Here is a 25329-nt window from a genome sequence, read left to right on the forward strand (position 1 = left end):
TCAGCTGGTCAATGGGGGGGGGGAGGGATTTTTGCTACTGGTTCTCCGAACCACCCGCCTCCATCGCTACCGGATCGGGAAATCTGGTCCAAACCAGGAGCATTTCACCCCTGGCTGGTAGGTGATATTGCACCATACTGATTAATCTAAAATGATGTCACCATGGAATTTTCTCAACTGAAATGAAAAAAAAATTGATTCTATAAGATCCTGAATTTCTTCTCTTCTCTTCTCTTCTCTTCTCTTCTCTTCTCTTCTCTTCTCTTCTCTTCTCTTCTCTTCTCTTCTCTTCTCTTCTCTTCTCTTTTTTCAGGCTCATTTTAGGCATGATGCTAACAACTTCCTTCTTGTCTATGTGGCTGAGTAACACAGCCTCTACTGCTATGATGCTACCAATTGCATTGGCTGTTTTAAAAAGCCTTTTTGGAGATAAGGAAACATCTAATGATTGCAATAGGGTAAAAGAGGAAAATAAAGGTAAGTCTGATTGATGCATCCCAGTGTTCCTAAAAGTATACGTTCATTTTTGGCATGTATGTGTATGTGTATGTGTATGTGTATATGATATGTATATGTATGTGTGTGTATGATATGTGTATGTGTATGTATATGTATAAGGTAAAGGTAAAGGTAAATCCAATAAATAAATAATAATAATAAAGGTTCCCCTTGCACATACGTGCTAGTTGTTCCCGATTCTAGAGGGCGGTGCTCATCTCTGTTTCAAAGCCGAAGAGCCAGCACTGTCCGAAGACGTCTCTGTGGTCATGTGGCCAGCATGACTAAATGCCAAAGGCGCAGAGAATGCTGTTACCTTCCCACCAAAGGTGGTCCCTATTTTTCAACTTGCATTTTTTATGTGCTTACGAACTGCTAGGTTGGCAGAAGCTGGGACAAGTAATGGGAGCTCACCCCATTATGTGACACTAGGGACTCGAACCACTGAACTGCCCACCTTTCGATCAACAAGTTGTATGTGTATATGTATATGTGCAAGGGGGCGCAATGCAGGGGTGGGTTCTAAAAATTTTTACTACTGCTTATTTTGTGAGCGTGGCTTGATGGTCATGTGACAATTATTTAGGATTTAGCAGAAGTACTGGTCTACCAGGCTTTTAACTGCTTGCAGAGCTGTACTGATCTACTTATTTATTTTTGCAGGCACTGGTCTACCCATTTATTTTTGCAGGCACTGATCTACTCATGTATTTTTTCAGGCACTGGTCTACCCATTTATTTTTGCAGGCACCAGTCTACTCATTTGTTTTCTTTTAACACTGATCAGCTGTAGAGCAGCCCTTTGAAACCCCGCAGCAAGAGTTTAAACAGTTTTTTCTGTCTAGCCATCAACTGGGACTCAGGAGGCAGCAATAGATTAGGGGTGGGGCCAAATAAAAGGTAAGAATAATGCGGGGGATGGGGGGCAGGGGGGGCGGGAGGGGCAGGGGGCAGAACAGGTTCGGTGATGTCATATCGTCACCGCTACCGGCTTGGCGGAACCGGGAGGAACCCACCACTGGTGCAATGGCTCAGGGGTTAAAGAGGCTGAACTTGCCAGCTGGAGAGCTGACAGCTTGGGTTTGACCCAAGAGCTATGCAACAAGCTGAACTCCTGTTACCTGCTCCAGCTCCTCCCCACCTAGCAGTTCAAAAGCATGCAATTGCAGGTAGATTAATAGTACCATTTCAATGGGAAAGTAACATCTTTGGCCACATGACCATAGAAATTGTCTTCGGACAACTCTGGCTCCGTCAGCCAAGAAATGGAGATGAGCACCGTGCCCGAGAATCAGACATGACTGGCAGGGAAACCTTTAGCTTTATATGTATATGCATATTAGTTCCCATGGTGCTGCAACAAGGAATAAGAAGGACAATAGATCTGTAGATGTACATAATATTCAAAGCGGCGTTTTCCTATATTCTAACAACAGTAACTTAGTATGGAAAAATATTTGTTCTGAGTACAAGAGAATGAATTGAAGAAATGATCTGATTTAAACCTCACCTGAGCACAAGAAAGCAGGTCAGTGCTATTCAGATTGCTTGGATGGACAGTATCTTTTATATTTTTTTGAAATAGTATGATAACATTTACAGACATGAGAGGTGGAGTGGGCAGAGACTGCCAGATTTCAGAAATATCAGTATAAACATTTTATGACTTACAATTCAAGTTATTTTTAAAGAATTATTGGATTAACAACAACATGAAAACGAAGATGCAAAAACCCACTGATAATCCAAACTGCCAACTTTGCAACGACAAAGTTGAAACTGTTTCACATTTAATATGTGAGTGCAGCAAAATCATGTAATCAGCGTGCAACAAACTGATTACAAAGTTAGACTGAATTGGTAAATTAATCCACTGGTCATTATGTAAAAAATATAACTTACCTGTATCCAAAAAGTCATGGGAACATAAAGTGGAAAAAGTTGTCGAAAATAAGAAGGTGATGATCTTGTGGGACTTTCAAATACTTTCAAATAAGAAGGATCATCATTTGGAACACAACACACCAGACAGTTGTCGAAGCATACAATTTATTGCTGTACCAGGAGGCGCCAGAGTCGAAGAAAAAGAACTGGAAAAAATAATGAAATATTGCGACCTGGCCATCGAAACTATGCGATTATGGATGAAACATGTAACAGTGATACCCATTGTCATCCAGGCACTTGGTACCATGTCCAAGAATTTTACGAAATACATCAAGAAATTGCAGCTTCCTTCTATAACACCAGCGGAGCTGCAAAAAACTGCGCTACTCAGATCACATATTTTAAGAAGATACTTGGTTGATACTGTTCTATCCCCGTACCACCCCCCCACACAGAAGGCCTGGAGTTAATAAGCCACACGACAAAACTCTTTGAAGATAAAGCTGGCAGCAACCCAGTGGCTAGCTGCCAATTCAGACTTTACTCACACAAAACAAAGATTAGACTGTAAGCATTCTGATAAAACAGGCAGAGTTTCAACAATACAAGGATTAATCCAAATGCAGTCTGATAAAGCAGGCAAAGTCCAGTAACGCAGAGATCATGGATTATTTCCAGTTTTTGCTCGTCACAAACTGAACCAGCCACCACACCCACATTTATACCCTGTGGGGTGTGGTCCAGTGACTCAGCTAATCTCTGGCACGCCTTCCTCTCTGCTGCACACGCTTCTCCCTGCGCCTCTGCCGAGGGTCCAGCCAGCACTTATCTTCTTCATCGCTGTCCACCTGTGGCTGAGGGGACGTGCTTGGCTCTGAGCCTATCTTTTGGCCTTCGGTGTCCTCCGGAGGCATTGCCAGAGGGGAGGGTCCTGGAGAGGGAGGCCTTGCCAACTCCTCTCCCTCACTCTCAGAGTCTGTATCTGTCGATAGCCCAGGCTCAGGCAACAGAGCCACAACAGATACCTAGAATACTGCAGCAACCCATATCAACCATCAGCATCAGTCAATGATATTTGTGATACATTTTTAAATGTTCAGTTGACTGACTTTCATGTTTAATGAATAAAAGTTTATAGCAATAGCAATTAGACTCATATACCGCTTCACAGTGTTTTAAAGCCCTCTCTAAGCGGTTTACAGAGTCAGCATATTGCCCCCAACAATCTGGGTCCTCATTTTACTGACCTCAGAAGGATGGAAGGCTGAGTCAACTTTGTGTTGTGGTCCGCCAGCAGCCTGCAGAGCTGGCAGCAGAGTCGTACAGTGAGGAGGCTGGGGAGGACAATGGGCCAGTCCTGGAGTCAGGGGAAGGCCCGGATGAGGGCTCTGCGTCGGAGGCAGAGATGGGGCCAGGGCCATCTGGGAGCAATGCGTGGACTCTGGAGCTCTAGAGGCAGATAGCAGAGAGGCAGAGGAACAGAGGAGCCTATTCCTAGTGCATGCATGTGAAGAACTGCCAGAAGGCAAGAGCAGCTAAAGCAAAAAGGATGACTCGGGAGTAAAGCCAGGAGATTATTGGCCCTTCCCAGAAGGCTTAAAAGAGCAGCAACAGCTCTTGGGATCTTTGTAGGAAAGCAATGTTGCTACATTTGTTCTTGTCAGTGTCTCTTGCTGCTGAACTTTTGCCAAGAAAAGCCTTTGGCAGGATGCCAAAGTAGAAAAGGTTGGTGATAAGGACGAAGGACTGTTTATGAAGAATTTTTTTTGGACTTAATTTGGACTAAGATGAGAATGAAGTAATTCTCAGCTGTTCTAAGAAAATATGTTTGTTTAGGACTGATTGTGTCTGGTAATAACTACTTGGGCCTAGATCACAACAGTTTGCTTTCCTACCAACAAGGCTAATTACCAACAAACCTTTATCACGATGGAGCAGCTTCGTGCCAAGAACACGAAGCTTCAGCAGCAATTAGCTTTGTTACCTGCACAGATGGCTCAGCTCCAAGCTCCCCCTCCCCGTAGAAAATGTCCCATTGCTGTGCCAGACACGTTTGATGGCAATCAGGCCATGTTTCCTGCTTTTGTGGGACAATGCCAGCTTTTCATCAGCCTAAGAACTGAGAACTTCCCCACTGACTGGGATAAAGTGGGGTTTATGATCAGCCTGCTTTCTGGCTCTGCGGTTCGCTGGGCCATGCCCCTGCTGGTCCAGGCTAGTCCTCTGTTGGACAATTTCAGGAGGTTTTGTGTGCATCTCAGACTTATGTATGAGGACCCCATCAAAGCGCAGACTGCCACCAGACTTCTGAAGACCCTGAAGCAGGGCCGGAACCCGCTGCAGGAATATGTCAGTGAGTTTTGGCTGCTTAGCCAGGATTCGGCCCTTGTGGACGCATTCCAGGATGGGTTATCGGAGGAGTTGCAGGATGAGCTGGTCCGGGGTGATATTCCTCCGACCCTCAAGGCACCCACCTGTGCCTTACGATCGACGCCCAGTTGCAGATATGGACCAGTCGCCGTGCCTGCCAGGAGACCCGGGTGGTACCAGTTGTGCGTGAGACCCCAGTTCCAAGAGAGGAGCCAATGGAACTAGGCATAGCCAGACCCCGTCTGTCGGTGGCCAAGAAAAACAGACAGCGATCAGGGGGGTTGTGCTTGTATTGCAGGGAACCCGGGTTCATGGCCGCCTCTTGCCCCAAGAAACGACAAGGGCCGGCCCCAAAGCCACAGAAAACCCTGTCAGGAAATGCCCCAAGCCTGATCTAGGGGAGACTCTGCACCAATACCAAGTCACGCCCAGCAGACATGGAACCCGGACCCACCCGGCACTTGATCCTGGCGGCAAGAGTATTTTTGTCCAATAGTCTGTAGGGGGTTCTGGCTCACGTCTTGGTTGACTCCGGAGCTACAACTAACTTTATGGACGTGGCATTTGCAGCCAAGTATGCAGTCCCTCAGTGTCCAGTGGATCTTCCCATGTTTGTGGAGACCATTGATGGCCGGGTGCTTCTGTCTGGGCCTATTAAGGCCACCACACAACCCTTGCGCCTATTGAGGAGGTCATTCAATTTTATATTACCTCTGGCCTTCATTTTCCTATGGTCTTGGGCTTGCCTTGGCTCTGGACACATGACCCGCAGATCTACTGGTCCCAGAACTTCATCTCTTTTCTGAGCCTGCATGCGTGGACCACCCCCGCCAAGTCTGCACAGGCCAGTTGCTGGATCCAACTGGGGTGTCCTTGCCCCCCGACTTAGAGGACTTTGCAAATGTTTTCAGCCCCCGCACTGGCCATATGACTGCCCCATTGATTTGATTCCAGACGCGCCACTCCCAGTGGGATGTTTGTATTCATTGCCGAACCCTGAGTTGGCTGCGTTACAGGACTTTGTGGACAAAAACTTAGCTCAGGGTTTTATCTGGCCCTCATCATCGCCACTGTCTGCCCCGATCCTGTTTGTGAAAAAGAAGACCAGAGACTTGCGACTTTGTTGCGACTACTGCAAGTTAAACACGATCACAGTGTGCAACTGGTATCCTCTGCCCCTTATTACTGAACTATTGGAACGGCTCCAGGAGGCTACCGTGTGTTCTGTCCCCGTCTCCACACACACACACATACACACACACAGCCAGCCGAGGGTTAAAGGAAGCACTTGGCACGCACAGTTTGTTATCAAAAACTTGGCAGCAAGACGAGCACTGACTGCCAAGTGCTTTTTACTTAATATTCCTTCACCAGATAAACAGAAATACACAGAGTTTGCAAATAGTCCAGTTCAAAACAAGAAACCTTCGGCAGAGTTTGCAAATAGTCCAGTTCAAAACAAGAAACCTTCGGCAGATTTAAGCGTTGTTCAAAGTGACTAGCCAGAGTTAGTTTTTGTCTGTCACAGAGTCTTAAATGGCCACCACACTCTCTTATATAGTCTCTGGGGTGTGGTCCAGTGACTCAGCCTAATCCCTGGCATGCCTCCTCAACTGCTGTAACTGTTTATCACGCCTTCATTGGCATGGATCCAGGAACGACAGATCGCCTCCATCGCTATCATCGGAGACACCTGGCTGCTGGCTAATCTCCTCTTCCTCGGCCGGCACCTGAGGCAGTGCCAGAGAGGAGGGGCCTGGAGAGGGAGGCCTGGCCGACTCCTCTCCTTCATGTTCGGAGCCTTCTCCCTCCGATAAGATAGGCTCGGAGGATGGAGCCACAACACCATGTTCACCAAATTGGACCTGCGTGGGTCTTATAATCTTGTTTGAATTCGTCCTGGGGATGAATGGAAGATGGTGTTCGATACCCAGTACAGACATTTTGAGTATATGGTGATGCCGTTTGGGCTGACCAATGTTCCCGCGTCTTCCAACATTTCATCAATGACATTTTCAGGGACCTCTTGGACAATTTTGTCGTGATTTATTTGGATGACATACTGATCTACTCTCCTTCCTGAGAAAGCCACTAACAGCACCTCCGCCTGGTGCTGCAACATCTTCGGGAGCATCACCTGTATGCTAAACTGGAGAAATGCCAGTTTTTCTAGTCCACCATCGAGTTCCTGGGACATCGCATCTCTCCTGAAGGCATTGCCGTGGAGCCGAGCAAGGTGGAGTCTTTACATAGTTGGCAACCTCCTCGGTGAGTGAAGGATGTCCAGCGCCTCCTCGGGTTCGCCAACTACTATTGGACCTTTATCTTGGGCTTTGCTTCCTTGACCATGCCCCTCACCCAGCTTCTGCAGAAAAAAGTCCCGTTTCATTGAACTACCTCCGAGCAGCAGGCATTCCAGGCCTTGAAACAGGCATTCATGAAGGAGTCCATCTTGAAGCATCCTGACCCCCACCATCCATTTGTGGTGGAAGCAGATACATTGGATGTTGCTGTTGGAGTGGTGTTACTCCAGGGTACTGCACGTCCGGCGGTACCCTCTTCCCTTGCACGTATTATTCGCAGAAGCTCAACCCTTCTGAGCCAATTATACCATCTGGGAGAAGGAGTTACTGGCCATTAAGATGGTGCTTGAGGCCTGGAGACATCTTCTGGAGGGGGCCCGGCATCAAATTGAAGTCCGGACGGACCACAAAAACTTGGAGATTCTACAGACCGCCTGGAAACTGAACCAACGGCAGATTCGTGGTCCCTCTTCTTTGCCTGGTTCAATTTCCATGTTACGTACATCCCCAGTAGTCGCAACCAAAGGGCAGATGCGCTCTCGGAGTATTCCCACATCGAACACCCACTTCCGCTTTGGACAGTGTTGCCTGTAGAGTCTTTCTACGTGGTTCAGGAACCAGTGGATTTACGGGCTCAGATACAGGAAGCGCAGTGGCACGATGCTTACATGGAGCAATGGAAGGAAGAGGTAGGACCCACCTCTCCATTGACATTTCACTGCTTGCTAACTAAAGTTTTTGTTATTCTTCAAGGGTAGTCTCAAACAGAGTTCTGTGCTACCAAGGGATGGATAACTGTGGCCAGATCCAACCACCTCGTGTTCACTCATAATCTAAGACAATCCTTCCTGGAATCACCACCCTCAGTAGATCTAAAATAGCCAAGGACAATAAGTTCTTAGTTACAGACCTGCTGTTCCAGAGAACATAATCCTTTTCCTAATAGTTTGAACAAACTCAAAAACTAGATTGTATCAACATTTGCCCAGTCTGAGACATACACTTTGTACTGTGGAATGGAAAAGGCATCTGCGGTATATTATTGTTTTAATTCCTTCCCTCTTGTTCTAGTCATGAGCTGAGACACCATTTTATTGCTTAAATAAGAAAGAATGCCAGGATTGGTGAAATAGTGAAGTATAAAACATGACAGTGCAAAAGTCACAGGTTCACTGAGCTGTAAGACACATACTTTCAACAGCAGAGTGAGCAGGTTCATAGACTTTGTCCACCTTGTGCTTTTCTGTAATATCCTGTCTGTCCCAATATGAAGAAAGAAGTAAAAGAAGATGACAGTTCCAAGTGGAAAAGTTTATACAAGAAGATTTAGGGTCAAAAGAGCACAGGTTCTGTTACAATCAAGACTCAACAGGGTATTTTAATCCCTAGTGATCCTAATTCTGTCCCTCTGCAAAAAAATGTATTAATAAGATTCTAATAAATATGAAAACAAGCATTTCACAGAAGTACAATACCAATAAGTACATTTTTCTTAAAAAAAAGGCAACAAAGTTAAAGATGACTTTTGTTAATTATGAATCTTGAAAAATCTTAATAAGATTAATAAAATGAATATGGTGCCATCAGAGGTAAAAGTTTCCAGGGAGCTTGGAAATAGATATAGTAGATATGCAACTGCAAGTAGATTTATTGTTCCTTTTTAAAAAAGCCAAAACAAACATTAATGTAATATTTGTGGTATCTTTGATGCTCTCTGAGCTTGGTGGTATAATACCGTAAACCAAAAAGCAACCAAATCATAATCTGAACCAGTATAATTTGTGAACCATTTTATGATGCCATAATTGCCATGTGGTACTCAGCAAACTTTTAAATTCACCTTAGAGCAGTGTTTCTCAACCTTGGAAGCTTGAAGATGGGTGGACTGGAGAAACACTGCCTTAGAACCTCAAAAAAAAAAATCAAAAAGTAATATTCCATGCAGCATAGTGAGACTAGCAACTCTACTTCTACAAATGGAACACTAAAGTATGAAACTACTAATTTAGGATGGCTGTATTTTGCTTCTAGTATAAGCAATATAGTTTAGTAGTAAAATTTGTATGTGTGCGTGTATGCCTGCAACAATTCTACTGAGATCAGAACAGCACATTCTCTTAGGACCAGGTCAATATATTTCAGGTTCCCTCTTTTTTAAAAAATGCAATAATTGCAGTGAATATCAATATTTATTTCAATGTGGACTAAGATGAATTTTATGAATGTCCAGAAGTGAATATGCATTTTCTCCATTTTTTGAAAAGCAGATATCAAAGAAGACCACTTTTTGATAATGGTAGGAATCAATGCAAGTCACATACACTGTATACACATTTAATAAATATGATAATAATATAAATATATTTCAAGAATCATTTTTCTGTTCTATTTAAAAACTCTTTTGAAATATTTATTTTTTTAGGTTCGGTACATCAGAATAAACTTCACATGGTGCCAACTGAGATGCAGCTTCTGACAAATGCTAATGAGTAAGTTGCTATTGAAAAGGAAGACACTATCTGTATGAAGTATCAAATTGCTTCCTTGGCAGTAATATCCAAGGCATACATCTCTGTTTTTATGGAAAATAATCTTCTACATCTTGCTATGTTTTGTAAGATTTGGGGAACTGGTGAGATGGGAAATTCTAATTTTCTTAGTAGGGAAAGACATTTTGTAAACAAGGGACAAGAACAGTGGTGGGTTCCTCCCGGTTCGGTCCGGTTTGGCCGAGCCGGTAGCGGTGACGATATGACGTCACCGAACCGGTTCTCCCCCCTGCCCTCCCACCCCCCACCCCCCACGTTATTCTTACCTTTTATTTGGTCCCACCCCCAATCTATTGCTGCCTCCTGAGTGATGACTAGAGGGAAAAAAACTGTTTAAACTCTTGCCGCAGGGCTTCAAAGGGCCATCCTACAGCTGATCAGTGTTAAAAGCAAACAAATGAGTCGGGTCGTAAGTGCGAGGACTGATTGTAAGTGCGAGGACCTTCCAGAAATGACTCTGACCAGCTAGCCATGCCCACCTAGTCACATGACCTCCAAGCCACACCCACAAAATAAGCCACGCCCACAGAACCAGTAGTAAAAAAATTTAGAACCCACCCCTGGACAAGAACCTACATAGTTGAGAAACAAGCACAGATTTTGATGCAAAAAGATGGTAAGAAGACACCGAGGGTTTGGATCTGGGGATGAATTTATAGTGAGGGTAGGATTCCAAGGTGCTATACGGGGAAGATCTTTCTATATATGTTTTTGTAGTTCTGTGCAATATATCTACTCATCTATAGCACACCAGTCCTCATTAGTAGCATTTCTAGATACTGCTTGCAGATCGCAGTTCCCACAGTTCTCAACAGCACCAGAATCCTGGGTTATTGTTCCATACATCTGGATGATCCTTTTTGAGAAATCTGGAAAGAGAATTTGGGGTTTGGGTATGCTTTCTTCCATTTTCCTTTGATAGGGTTGCAAGGAGAAAACCACCTGCTTCCATTTTCAAGGAGCAGCTGTTTATCAGGATGTCCTCCTGACCAAGATTAATTATGTTTAGTTTTAGTAGTGGTTTAGCCTAGATTAAAATATGGTTGTAGTCCTGGGGAATCTTTTAGTTTTTTAAAAAATAGATGCAGTTTAGTGTCTCCAAGTCCTCATATTCTTGTTAGTTGCAAAGTTGTGTCCAACCCATCGTGACCCCATGGACAACGTTCCTCCAGGCCTTCCTATCCTCTACCATCCTCTGGAGTCCATTTAAGCTCATGCCTACTGCTTCAGTGACTCCATCCAGTCACCTCGTTCTCTCGTCGTCCCTTTCTTCTTTTGCCCTCAATCTTTCCCAGCATTAGGCTCTTCTTCAATGAGTCCTTCCTTCTCATTAGGTGGCCAAAGTATTTCAGTTTCAGCTTCAGGATTTGGCTTTCTAAAGAGCAGTCAGGATTGATCTCCTCTAGGAGTGACTGGTTTGATTGCCTTGCAGTCCAAGGGACTCTCAGGAGTCTTCTCTAGCACCATAGTTCAAAGGCCTCCATTCTTTGGTGCTCAGCCTTTTTCCCTTCTCCCACCAGTTGGAAAACTGCTAAAGAGATTTCTCTTTTCTCCATATGGAATTCAATCAGTAGAAAGGGAGACTGCTGTAATGGTACTATGTTTTTTCCGGTCAATTATCTGTCAGAAGGGAACTGCCTATATCAGGATACCAAGTATAATTATAATGGTGGGATAGCATCACACCACAGTCCTTCCGTCATTTGTTTGTCTGATTGGAATAAAAGGCTTCTGCATTGGGGAGAAGGGGAGATTTGTTGGGAAGGTGCAATGCAATGTTGGTAACTGTGGCTACTACAGTGGCCTCCAGAACTAAAAAAATTGTGTTACCTTGATTAAATTTTAGTTCAAATCAACTACAGTTGATACAAACAATAAGAACAATGCTGTAATTAATTGGAAATGGAAGCAAAACTTACTTTTTTGCTATGCCAGTATAAGAAAATGGAAAGGAAAGCAGGTTCACACATGTATTGTTAAATCTGTTAAATAGTCGTTTTACACAAAATCCAACAAAGGCATTGTTCAACAAGGCTATATGTAATAAGGATATTGGGCATCTCCAGACTGAGTTGGGAAAGATCCCTTCCTAAAAACTTGAGAAAGTTCTGCAAATCAGCGTTGATTGTGTTGGACAAATGGACCTAGTCTATAGTTCGCCTATGATTCAACTATGACTATGCCTATTGTGTATGAGGCAGCGTCTTCTGTTCCTTCTGGCAAACATTCCTTACTCTTAGGCAAGGGGTCTTTTATTTCTTTTTACAGTAAATGTTAAAGATTGAACCTTGAGCCCTCTGCAAGTTAAGTGCATGTTCTGACACTAAGTTTATGGCCCATCTAGTTAACTTTTCTCCTTTTGTCTTTAAAGGAAACAAACATCCAGAATTTAGGTATTTTTCATACTTGCATAAAAGATAAAAAACAAAGGACTTGTCATGCGGGAGAAAGAAAAGTTGTGTCTTCTGATTTTTCATCTTCTATATACCTTAAATGCAGGGATGGTCAAAATGGGGCGGGGGGAACCCTAGTCTAAGTCTTCTTGTTCATATAAAATAGCTTCAACCACTTTACATTATAATGTCATCCTTCCAAAAATATTGAGTGTGTCCCATGATCGCATTCCCATCTCTGTATTAAATGTAGAGTTGGTACTGTTTTTATTTTTCATCTACTTAAAAGATGGTCACAATCCTAAACAAAAAGGTTAAAATTAATTAAAACATTGGGCGCCACTGGTGCAATCTATTGCTGCTTCAAACTTAATCCAACCTGTACCCATAGAGGCCTTACCCTTTTGCAGAAGAATTAATCCCATTACTTATAATATACAAAGTGCCCCAAATATTCCTCTCTGAAGGTAACAGTAGACCTATAAGCAAAAACTTATTTCAAATGCTATATTTTTATTTTGAATGTTTTGAAGGAAAGACATGACTGAAGAGAAGGAAGTCACAGTTGACATTTCCGTGGATGCAATGAAGGAAGAACAATACAAGGCAAATGTATGGAAAGCATTTCTGATTTCTATCCCTTATGCTGCTAGTATTGGTGGAACAGCAACACTGACTGGGACAGCCCCGAATCTCATTCTTTCAGGACAGTTAAAGAGGTACAGTTTTTGTCAGAGTTGGGCATCTGGTATTTGTAGAAAACAACACTGGCAACGATAATAGGAAATCTTCAGATATTGGTCAGGTTCACACAATGCACAATGTGACTTTTTGATATTGGCTTATTATATTATGTGAATTCAGCCACTATGTTTTGTGTCTCCAGATGGGTGAACCAACTTATTGTGACCTATTGAAAAATGTTTAATAAATACAGCATAAATTAATTCTATGAAGTCAGTCAGTGTGTGTGTCAGGAATTGCGAAGTTAGGGACTGTTGAGTAGCATTTTCCTAGAGAATGTAGAAAAAATTCAGATAATCGTGGCTAATCTTTTATTAACTGCATTTTATAAATTGGTTTTAGAAGGTTGTAAGACATATTGTGTTGGTTATATATTTCATATTTCAAATGTATTCAAAGATATTTTCTCCACTTTGTATTAATTGGTCTTTTTCTTTCTCTAAGTTATTTTCCAGGATGTGATGTTGTGAACTTTGGCTCTTGGTTTGTGTTTGCCTTTCCCTTAATGGTACTTTTCCTTTTTCTTGGATGGCTCTGGATATGCTTCCTTTATGGATGCATTAGCTTAAGGTATGGTTACATCAGAGTTATATGTATAATTTGAATTTGTTTTCATTTGCAGTTGAAATAATTACTTTAACTGGGTATTCATCCAAAAGTTGGAACAAGGGACATCTTTAAGTTGAATGTATATTCAACCTGTTTTCATTCATATTATTTTCTGTAATGTCCTTCATTTTTTAAAATCATTTTTGTTTATACAATGGGGTTTGTGTCCTTTGTTCCTAAATATGCTGACTTTTAAAACTGGAAATGTCCATTACCAGCAAAAGATAGAGAACAAGATATTTCAACTGGGAAGTGGAAGTTGTAAAGATATTTCTCTTCCAGCCTTTTTACTAATCCTGGAAGAGTTCTCTACACTTCTACACTTATTCTTCCATCATGATTAAAAATTCTGAAACTGATGTTGACATAGTTTTGTTGAGAGCTGCAGGGAGTTTCATTAATTTGCTGTAATGAATATAGGGTTCAAAGACAAGTATTTTTTTAAAAAAACAGTTGAATATTCAGTAACTAGAAGAAATGTTCTGTTCTTGTACTTATTGGTTTTCTTTAAATGTACTGTGATAACAGTAGATATTCACATTTTACGAAAGTAAAAAAGCTTGTGGGTTTTTCCTTCTTTCAAGCTTCAGTGGTTTTGCAGAATTAGAGTTAAAGTATCTCCCTGGATATTTGGACCAGGGCATGTTACATTTGACAAGGATTAAACTTCAGTGATTTCATTACACAATTTGTTAATTGGTAACTGTTTTATTGTAAACCTTTTGTAATCTGGGTACTTACAACATCCTCTTCTCATCTCCACTGATGCCTTCTTCATTTGCTTTCAAATTGAAGGCATTTCTAAGGAATTCAGGGACATTTCAAAAGAGTATTTTCTAAACTTTAAAGATAATAATTATAATAGTAATCTGCTCATAGCACAGGATAAGATGTCTGAGCTAGTTTTTAATTTGGTTTTCTTGACATTTTATTTTTTTATGTTAACTGCTTTCACTGCCAAGATGAGGTGATGAAGATTATGATAATGGAATATCTGTATTTTAAATAATGCTATATGTAAAATAATCTCTATTATAAAATAACGTAATTTGCCATTCACATATTCTTTCCCAAAAGTTTTTTTTTTCTTTTTAATAAATTTACAGACATATCTAAAATTCTGTTTTCACTTTGTCATTATGGGGTTCTGAGTGTAGATTAATGAGAAAAAAAAAAGAATGTCAACAACTAGAATGACGCTGCAGGAAAACAAAATTGACAAAAGTGAAGTGGGGGGTCTGAATACTTTCTGAATGCACTGTAGCTAGGCTAGCTGGAAACTGTGAGAAATCTCTTTGAAATGGAGCAACTTTGTGATAAAGTGAGAAATCTACTAATCTGAAATAGGAAGTCCTTCAATGCACAGAGATAATGCATAGGTGCAGAAGATTAGAGATTTGTGAATATAGTTTTTATATGACAGTGACATTCTTTTTACAACTGGGGAGGCTGATTCTTTATTTTTATTTTTATTTTTTTGCATATACAAGTATTTTTGCTGCTTACTGATAGGAGAAAAGAAAGATGTTCAATTATTTTACTAACTAAAAATACAAAAATCTTGAGTTTCTTACAATGTACCTGGAACATGATAGCTACTTAAACTCCATTCTCACATTGTTTTAAAGAACATTTTGTTTGCCACATTTTGTGGAAATTCTCAACCATTTCCACCCATATTATAAATATTATTTTTAACTCTTTCTAGTTTTATAATTGGCATTTGTCAAAAATGCCAAGATGAACATTCTCAACAGATGATCACATGTACCTATGTCCAGGCAGACAAGTCTAAACTTTGCATCTTCTTCATAGTGGTACTTTCTTTATAATTCTTTCTCAGAAACAGGACTTCATAGGTATTGAACGGAACCTTTTAAAAAGTCATTTGGCTGCTAAAATAATGATAATATATTCTTTAAAATGCCCCAGTGATGCTGAATATAGTCAGTAAATAGTGTACTGTCATGGCATGACAGAATTGTCATTCAAAAGTATCTCTTAGACATATAACCTATTTTCCTCTAAAGTTAAAACAAATTTAACAAAATGTTAACAAATAATCAGCCAAAATTTTAAAAACACAGAAATCAGAAAATAGAATTATATTAATCAACAGCAGTAGGAATTCTTTTCTGCAAGCCAGGATCTTACAATAAATATTGTGGATGATCTGGAGAAATGGCTACACAACTTAAACTGAGCAACTCCCCCCACCCACTTTTCCGATTTTCAGAGACTGCAAAAAGAAAAAATCGGAGATAAGAGCTGATGCAGAAGGCAGAGCTCGGGCAGTTATAACGGAAGACTATGAGAAACTGGGACCGATAAAGTAAGTCACAATGAGAATAACAAACATCACAAAAAAGAAGATGAAATTATTAGGAAAGGACATGAGATATCAAATAGATGCATATTATAATGGTAACATTTCTATTCAGTCCCATTTAACATCAGAGATATCTGCAGGTTTTGGTCAAAAGAGTTATAATGGTGGTTGAGATGATGCATTGGAAGCCCTGTCTATTTTTTATGTGCAGTATGTGTTTAAAGGTCTTTGTTTATGACTGTACATCTAGGTTAGAACTAAGGACTCTAGAATTAATTTAATTCTAATGTCAGTACTGTCATCTAATAATGGGGATTTTTCATAAATTTCAGATTTCAACGTATGTCAACAGCTGTACTTAACTCTTTTACAAGAAAAATCACTGTAGCGATAAGAATGTTCATGAAATACACATTCTCCTATAGCTGTTTTGTTTCTATTTTAATGTCTTCTTTTCATTGATCAAGAATGCTTAGTTGGAGCCATGCTTCGAGACCAGATTTCAAATGACAGAATCCATTTGAAATATTGTCGCTGTTGTTGTGTTTAATTATCTCTGCTAAATTATTTAAGTAAAGAGTGAGCTAATTCTTTAATTAGCTAGTCTTCTGAGTTTTGAAAATTTGTAGCTCAGGCACTCAAGAATGATCCCACAGAGCAATAAAGGATGTCCTTCATGAATTATCTTTTATATAATGATCACAAAAGCTGAAAAACTTCAGCCCACATAATTAGAGGGCTGTTCTATAAATTATTTATGGAGCCCATTGCTTTCACTTTTTTTCTTAATAAGGTAGTTAGCTCATGCAGGCTCCGTTGTTGCGTATTGTACCTATATTTATGTATTCTCAGATAGAACAATCAAAAGGGCATTTTCAGAAAAAGCCAGACAATCTTTTTAATTTGTTCACTTTCCTCAGATTTTTTGTTTTGTTTTTGTGTTATACTTTTACCTTTTTAAACTTGACTTTTAAAAATCTGCGTATAGATATTGCATAGATACTGCAAAATAAGGTAGGACAGGTTGCCTGAAAAGATGCTGATAAGATTTCATCATTAAGAGATGGTTATGCAAGAAATTAGTCTCCTGCTCCACCATTCAAGTGATTATACATCAGGAACCTGCAAAGTGTCACTGTAAAAATCAAAGGCTTTTTACTGTTTTAAGAATATAAAAACTCCATTAAACCAGCCCCTGCCAATTTGATTAGCAATTCCAGATTTCTTTGAAATCGCTTCTGTTTCTTGTTTCTTTCCTTAAATCTATTGATGGTTTTCTGCTTTTATTTATTTATTTGCTTTTGATGCTTTGGTTGCCTTTAGAGTGCTTTTTGATGCTATGGTTGTTTAGTAATGAAACTCCTTTTAAATACTCATTATGAAGTAGCTTTCCATTCTGCTCCCTTCTCAGCATCCAAAGGCTGAGATTTTAACTGATTATAAAATTAGACTTTTAGTACACAGTGTTGTATTTAACGTAACCAAATTAAATATAAATTGTTTTCACATTCCTGGAAAACAATGCACATAAGGACCAAAACAATGTCTACTTCTGACTCTGATCATTATATGCTATACTCCTGTTTGAATTTTGAAACATAGTCTTCATGTATACAAAATCTATTTATTGAAAAACAAAGTTCACCTTTCAGGGTACTATCACCAGCCACTGATGTATAAATCACAAAGCATTTGAAAATATAGGTTAAAAATGTACACATAAAAATGCACCAAGATGATTTAATGCACCAAATTTATCTGTACCTGCCAATTTATCAGTTCTCGCTGTCTAGGCAGAGAATAAGTCTTCCAACCCATTCTTAAAATATGGGCAGGCTCATACACTGACGTTTTTAAAGCTCAAAAACATTGCTTTGAATTGTGAAGGGAAGCAATAAGCAGCCAATGTAATCAATACAAGAATATCTTCATTGCCACAAGCATATTTGTACCCTATTCTGTATCTACTGTAATCTCTGAACTACCTTCAGAGGCAGTCTCATGCCCCTAAACACATGACAATAATTTAAGGTGAATATAACCAAGGTATGGGACATCATGACAAACATATTTCAGATATAAATATAGGCAAGACTCAGTTTAGCTTCCTAGACATATCCATTAATGCGTCTTGGCAATAGTATGGAAGTAGATTGCTGATGCCTTCTTCTGGAATGTTTTTGACTTCCTAATCTTGTCTAAACAGTTATATACAGCATTTCTCAGCGATCATTCATTTAAATACTACTCAAGTCTGGCTCTGCTTATGTTTTTCACAATCAGCCCTGATCGGCTACTGCTGTCTACTCAAGACCTTCCAAATATACATTAGACATTTCAGACATTAGTTCCTCAAATAGAATGGAAGTGTGTGTGTGAGGAAAATTCATGTTTGTTTGTACCGATATTCATTTATTTGAATGCCTGGAGATAGTTTATATCCATGCTTATCTACAACCAAGATTCAAATAAGAAGTGTAGTGGCTCTTGGCAATTAAATGGGGAAATTGCTGCAGGTTTCTTGGCAACATTTTCAGAAGTGATTTTCCACTGCCTTCTCCTTATAACTAAGAGAAAGTGACTGGCCAAAATCACCCAGTTGGCTTCACGCTTAAAGCAAGATAAGAGCTCAGACTGACCCATGCTAGTCCAATAAACAAAACTGACTCAGGTTATATGATATGTGTTACATAACAGATAAATAACATTTGGAGTTATATTCATTTTGTAGGTTTCTCCTGCATTTTTTTGCCTTTCACATAAAAAAACACCTTAAATTATTTGTTCCTCTTCATGTTTCCTACCATCTGCTACTTCTAACTGAACTTAAACTTCAGGCAATTATTTAAGTTAAGTGCTTAACTTAATTTTATTCCAATACAGGTTTGCAGAGCAGGCAGTATTTGTTCTCTTCTGTTTATTTGCCATCCTGCTATTCTCCAGAGATCCAAAATTCATAACAGGTTGGGCAAGCTTATTCAAACCAGGGTAAGCTTTTATTTTTAGTTTATTCAAACTCATTTAAGTAAATAAGAGATTTAGGAATTCTGTCCTATATTGAATGGAAAATTGGACCAAATGTTCATATCAGTAGTGGCTTTCACTTACCTTCACTATGGTTTGGAATTGTGAGCGTGCGCGTGCGCAGAACCTTCTGCACATGCGCAGCGCATCCATGATGATGTCCGGGTGGGTGGGCGGAGCCTCCCGCCACTGCCGTTACCAGTTCGCCCCAAACTGGGGCGAACCGGTAGAAACCCACCACTGGTTCATATATTTCTTGAAAAAGTCATCCTAACTTGAGTTTAACAATAACAACAAAGACAATTTTGTTGTAAAATATCTATCAGGTTAATGTAGCTGTGTGGTTATTTAAAAAGTGAGAACATGCTTCCAATTTTCAAGAATACATAGAAAAATCATACTCTTTTCCTCTGATAATGCTGTTTATAAACTTTATTGAATTGTATAATCCACTGATTTCTCAATTTGCTTCAAAAACAGCATGCATTGCATTTTAAATCTTTTTTCTGCATTTAAGAGATTATGCAATGCCAAATTTTGATCATGCTTTAGTTGAAGTTCCCAGATCTGCCTTCTTCTGTTGCAGAAAGATGGAAATTATATCTCATTAGACCCATAGGGCACCATCATATTAGTGAAAACTCTCATATTTCATGTATCAGAGGAAAAGGTCATAAGTTTTTTCTTTTTTACTTCCTCTTAGATAATGGTTCTATTGTAGGACACATACTTTACATGGAAATTAAATACCTAATATATCCAATTCAATATCTAGAGTTTTTAATTGTCTAGAAGTTTGAAGGACTTTTGCTTAAGGTCTCAGAGCAAATGCTGACAAAGGACCACAGTTAATATTTGTAGGGAGGGTGTTTCAATTTTCATCATGAACTTGGACAGGGCCATGATTTAGATGTTTACCTGACTTTTTCAGAAGTGGTTTTTATTTTTTATTTTTTTAATCATGCTCTTTTAAAAGATGTGCTTAGTCTAACTCAGAAGTTCCACTTCCTCCCTGTGTTGAAACAGCTGCATTGTTGCACTTAATTTTTAAATCCAGATCAAAATGGGGGGTGGGGTGTTTCAATGTTCTACATCTACATTACTTTCAGGATCACCTATCACTACAGTCCATCCTACTCTTCCAGGTCCAACAAGGTATCTTCATCAGTTCTCCTGGATATACAGTATCTGACTCTGAAATTATTTGGTCTGTAGCTGGTGAAATAGCCCTTTCTCTCTTCATTTTAGAATATGATTATTTCAATTATTGTACCCTATAATTGGTCAGTTATCAATAATCACTCAATGATTAAAAACTAGTCTTGATTTAAAAAAATAAAGGCTACTTCTCATGCTTTCTCCAATTTGTAATTTTAGGTTCCAATTAATTTTCTAATTTAGGGCAGTAATTTGCAGGGTTTTTTAAAAATAATTATAAACTGTAAATGTTCATGAACTTATTCTTTGATAAAATCTGGTTCGCTTACGTAGAATCTTCTTTCCATTTCTGTTAGGTTTGTCTCAGATGCAGTTACTGGAATCACAATAGTGACAATACTGTTCTTCTTCCCAGCGAAAAAGCCATCTCTTAAATGGTGGTTTGATCTAAAAGGTAAATTGCTGGTTTACCAAAGTTTGTTCTCAGGTCTCATATTTTTAAATTCTCTCTAGAGTGTATTGTAACACTGGCTTCCACAGGCCTATAGAAAAGGTTGACTGATACGTTTCTCTTTTTAAAACTCATTTATCCTATAGAGTATTAAAAATATTCAGTTAGGCAAAGAGGGATGAGGGAAAACACTTATTGATATTAGTGCCTCACTTTGGACTGGATAGGAAAAGGGTGCCTTGGAGCAGGGGTCTCCAATCTTGACAACTTTAAGACTTGTGGACTTCAACTCCCAAAGCTGGCTGAGGGATTCTGGGAGTTGAAGTCCACAAGTCTTAAAGTTGCCAAGGTTGGAGACCCCTGCCTTGGAGTACACAGAGGCTTTCACATAGCACCTTTCAGAACTTTGAAAACAACTATATCTTCCCCCAGGATCACATGGTTGCCTTCTATAATGTGATCCGGGGGTGGGGGGAGAGGTGGGACCTAATTTGGCTTAAAGAAATATAGGCAGATGTTATGAAGGATCCATGGTACTCTCTGAGCTTGCTCTTTGGCATTATAGCAATACCCCAATCAGGAAACTGCCAAAGAGCCATTAGTAAACAGCCCAACAGGTTAGGGTTAGGGTCCAGATCCCTAATCCCTAAAACTGCCCCTTCCCACACAGACAGGCAAGACACCAGAATATCAACTGACAACAAACAGCACTCCTTACTAGCACTGTTGTTACCTAGTGAGGGTAATGAAACATCTGCAAGAAAACAAGCAAGCTCAGAGAACACCAAGGATCCCTCATTTCAACCTTGAGCTCAAATCAGAGGTGGTATTCAGCAGGTTCTGACCAGTTCTGGAGAACCGGTAGCGGAAATTTTGAGTAGTTCGGAGAATCGATAAATACCACTTCTGACTGGCCCCGCCCCCATCTAGTCTCTGCCTCCCGAGTCCCAGCTGATCGGGAGGAAATGGGGATTTTGCAGTAACCTTCCCCTGGAGCGGGGTGGGAATGGAAATTTTACAGTATCCTTCCCCTGCCTCGTCCACCAAGCTATGCCATGCCATGCCCACCAAGCCATGCCACGTCCACAGATCTGGTAGTAATTTTTTTTTAATCCCACCACTGCTACAAATATTCTCCTTTATTAGTAGGCAGATGTTATGCACACTCAATAGAATAGAATAGAATTCTTTATTGGCCAAGTGTGATTGGACACACAAGGAATTTGTCTTTGGTGCATACACTCTCAGTATACTTAAAAGAAAAGATACATTCATCAAGAATCATAAAGTACAACACTTAATGATAGTCCTAGGGAAACAGTCAATATAAATCTTAAGGATACCAGCAACAAGGTTACAGTCATACAGTCATAAGTGGGAGGAGATGGGTGATAGGAATGATGAGAAGATTAGTAGTAGTGCAGACTTAATAACTAGTTTGACAATGTTGAGGGAATTATTTGTTTAGCAGAGCGATGGCATTTGGGAAAAAACTGTTCTTGTGTCTAGTTGTTCTGGTGTGCAGTGCTCTATAGCGTTGTTTTGAGGGTAGGAGTTGAAACAATTTATGTCCAGGATGCAAGGGGTCTGTAAATATTTTCACAGCCCTCTTTTTGACTTGTGCAGTATACAGGTCCTCAATGGAATGCAGGTTGATAGCAATTGTTTTTCCTGCAGTTCTAATTATCCTCCGAAGTTTGCTTTAAAGAATCTTGAGGAGGGAAGAACAATGAAGATCCAGAAGGGGTGACTGTCAATGACAGTGGATTCATTGATAATGTGTTCTGTCAGATGCCAATTTCCCTGTTCACCACAAAGCACCAAGTTCTCTGCTCTTTTCAGCACAGACTGTGGATGACAATGGAAGTAATGGCTTTTGAAGATCCTTCCTTTAGTTCCCCAAATATAATTGTTTGCCTTTCTTTCTTTCTTGCCTTTCTTTCCAAAAGCACCTGACATTTGGATAATTAATATAAAGGCAGTGTTGCAGAAAATCATGTGACTTGGCTAACTTTGTCCTCAGGATAAGGGAGAATTGTAGTAATGACACAAAACAGCTATTTCAATTGTTTTGCGAGATGGATATAAATTGGACAAATAAATACACAAATACATAAATGTGCTTACTCTAGTAATAAGAATTCTCTTAGGTAACAGGATGCCTTGCCTTGCAAAAATCCATTTATAAACCTTTACTGATAAGGTTTGGATTATTTGTTGCCCTAAGTGTTATGTTTGAACTGTGAGTAGAAAATTAACCCTCTAGATCCAAAGTGCGAACTATTTTTTTAAATGCCCACTGAATGGGCATTAGATTTTTAAAATACTTTTTTATTTGAAGCAAAGAAAACATCAAGTTCAAAACCAAATAATGGCAAATAAGCAATAAGCAAATGATAAAAGCAAAGCCAAAAAAGTGATTTCAAAGACAAATGTAAAAATGTTGCTCATACATATTCAATATTTCTATTCTGATATTTGCATAGACAAAGGTCACCAGATAAATATTGAAGTTACAGCATTTCTGCACACTACATACTAAAATATACAGTATTTGACTGAAAGGATAAGATTACATATTGAATTAGTTGGATTTCTCCATTTTTTCTCTGCAGCAAGTGACGAATCACATTTACTGGAAGAAGTGTATTTATCTAATTACACATGTATTCATGCTATGTTTGACCAGAAATTGCAACATGGTAGATTTTCTGATCCACGTTTTGCATAAACTGAAGTTGTTTCAGTAAAAAATGCTCTTATATATCATAGTGATAGGTTTACTATCTGGTATCCTATCAGATAGTCAGGTTTACTATCTGGTATCCTCCTTGCATTATTGTTCCTTGTTTCTAGCCAAAACAGCCAATGATTGAATAAGCTGATTGAATGGGTGCTGATTATGGAAATTATAGCTCATCATATTTGGAATGCAACAGTATGGTGGTTTAATGAATGAATTAAATGATATGTTTCTATTTTCTTTTACTTCTGGGGCTTTTTAGGCCCAATCCATGTATTACTTTTCAGTGTTTTTGTAAATCTGAAATGCTGGTGTTAACATTACCATTTATATTATGCTGAAAAGCTCTTTCCTCCCAAGAATTTGTATCAAATCAATTCCTGGTTCATTGGTCTGTGAAATTTTGATTCACATACCTATATCTCATATATAAAATATGATAAACGGGTTTCTTTAATAGAAGATAGTTCATGACACAAGAGATGCCCCTTACTGTATAATAGGATAGTAATTCACAGTTTAGCATCAGAAACTCAGCTCTCATGACCCTTCCCCTCCCACCTGACATAGCCATGAGGATTCCAGAGGATTTGCTCTTATATTTGCTTAGACACTGTTTATCATGTTGCCTGAACTAGGAAATCATAGTTAATATTAACTAGTTTATTTGAAAGGAGCCAGTTTGAGGCTTGGCAAAAGATGCAAAAATATCTGAATGTATTATGGTTGCCTTGGATTCAAAGAAGAGCAAAAGACTGTCAACTCAGCTTTATCTAGGCTCATTCACATCATATTAAGCTATTATTTACAGTAGGGGTCCCCAATCCCGGGTCTGTGGACCGGCACTGGGCCACGGCATGCCAGAAACTGGGCTGCACAAACAAGTGAAGCCCCATCCGCGGGATGCAGGCAGCATGCAAAACCACACCTCATATGGTCCACAGAAAAACCTCTCTCCAGAGAACTGATCCCTGGTGCCCAAATGGTTGGGGGCTACTGATTTAGGGCAGCATTTCCCAACCTAGTGCCCTCTGCTACATTGAGACTACAGTTTCCAGAATTCCTATACAAATTGATGATTCTGTTTGATTTATTTCCTACATTCAATATATCTGATCCTCTAGACATATGCATGAAAGAATTTGTAATAATGGTATTATGCAAAAATGCAGGAAGGATATCAGTTAAAACTACACTAGACTATGCATGACCTGTTGGGACATCCTTTCAAAGTTATTTCTTTACCTAAAGAGAGAAACAGAATGATCATGGATAGGCAAAAAGCAATAGCAGCGGAAGCAACTTCTCACTTTCTGCTGGCCTCCCCATTGTCTTTGCTTGTGGGAAGCTAGCATGGATTGTCAGAAATCTCGATCACTGACTGTGGCTACAACAATGTGAATACAACTGGTATGAAGATCCTTGAAATTTCAATTACATTGGAATAATGGGTCCTGGATTTTGTATGCATTGTTTAAGTTAGCTTGCAAAAAAATATGCAAAAAAATAAAAATAAAAATTGTGCTACATTAGGACTGTAACTTCCATCACTCCTAACCACCATTATCTCTGGGCTGACTGGTTAAGGATGCTGGGACTTGTACGCCCAAAACATCTAGATAATCCCAACATATCTGGAGGTTCTAGGTTGGGAAGGCAACCATAGACTGTATTGCTAATTTCTGTCCTTCATTACAAACCTTTTCATCTAGCATCAAATGTTGAGAATGAACCTTTGCTAACTTGGAGAAAAGCCCAAGAAAGTGTTCCTTGGAATATAATTCTGTTGCTTGGAGGAGGATTTGCAATGGCAAAAGGATGTGAGGTACGTCTGTTAAAGTGCAGCCTATGAAACATTTGTCTCTGTGTGTGATTTTCTATAGGCACTATTGTGATATATGACTTTACATTATATTATGCTACATTTATTTATTTATTTATTATTTAAATTTCTATACCGCCCTTCTCCAGAATAGGACTCAGGGCGGTGAACAGCCAGAATAAAAAACAATACATACAAAATTTAAAAACAATTTAAAATAATTAAATATTATTGGCCATAAATTAAAATAACCCAATTTAAAATCAATTTAAAATTAACTCAAGCCAGCCCCGCTAATTGAAATAAATGGGTTTTCAGGGCCCGACGAAAAATCCGGAGGTCTGTTATTGTACGTATCTCCGGGGGGAGGTTGTTCCAGAGGGTGGGTGCCGCCACAGAGAAGGCTCTCCCCCTGGGGGTCGTCAGCCGACATTGTCTGGCGGACGGCA

At 39.6% G+C, this 25329-nt stretch overlaps 1 protein-coding gene across 1 annotated transcript in view; it reads left to right on the forward strand.

The window, feature by feature from the left end:
* SLC13A3 (solute carrier family 13 member 3) overlaps positions 1–25329 on the forward strand; it is a 54383-nt gene that overhangs the window by 20367 nt on the left and 8687 nt on the right. The window contains exons 3-10 of the mRNA XM_034413852.3: positions 314–477; positions 9481–9547; positions 12534–12719; positions 13189–13314; positions 15590–15685; positions 18566–18670; positions 20221–20318; positions 24771–24883. Coding sequence (XP_034269743.1) covers positions 314–477; positions 9481–9547; positions 12534–12719; positions 13189–13314; positions 15590–15685; positions 18566–18670; positions 20221–20318; positions 24771–24883 — 955 coding nt within the window. The remainder of the gene's footprint in view (positions 1–313; positions 478–9480; positions 9548–12533; positions 12720–13188; positions 13315–15589; positions 15686–18565; positions 18671–20220; positions 20319–24770; positions 24884–25329) is intronic.

This window comes from Pantherophis guttatus, chromosome 3 (assembly GCF_059756535.1).
Source record: "Pantherophis guttatus breed Tessera chromosome 3, ASM5975653v1, whole genome shotgun sequence".
Classification (NCBI taxonomy): Eukaryota; Metazoa; Chordata; class Lepidosauria; order Squamata; family Colubridae; genus Pantherophis; species Pantherophis guttatus.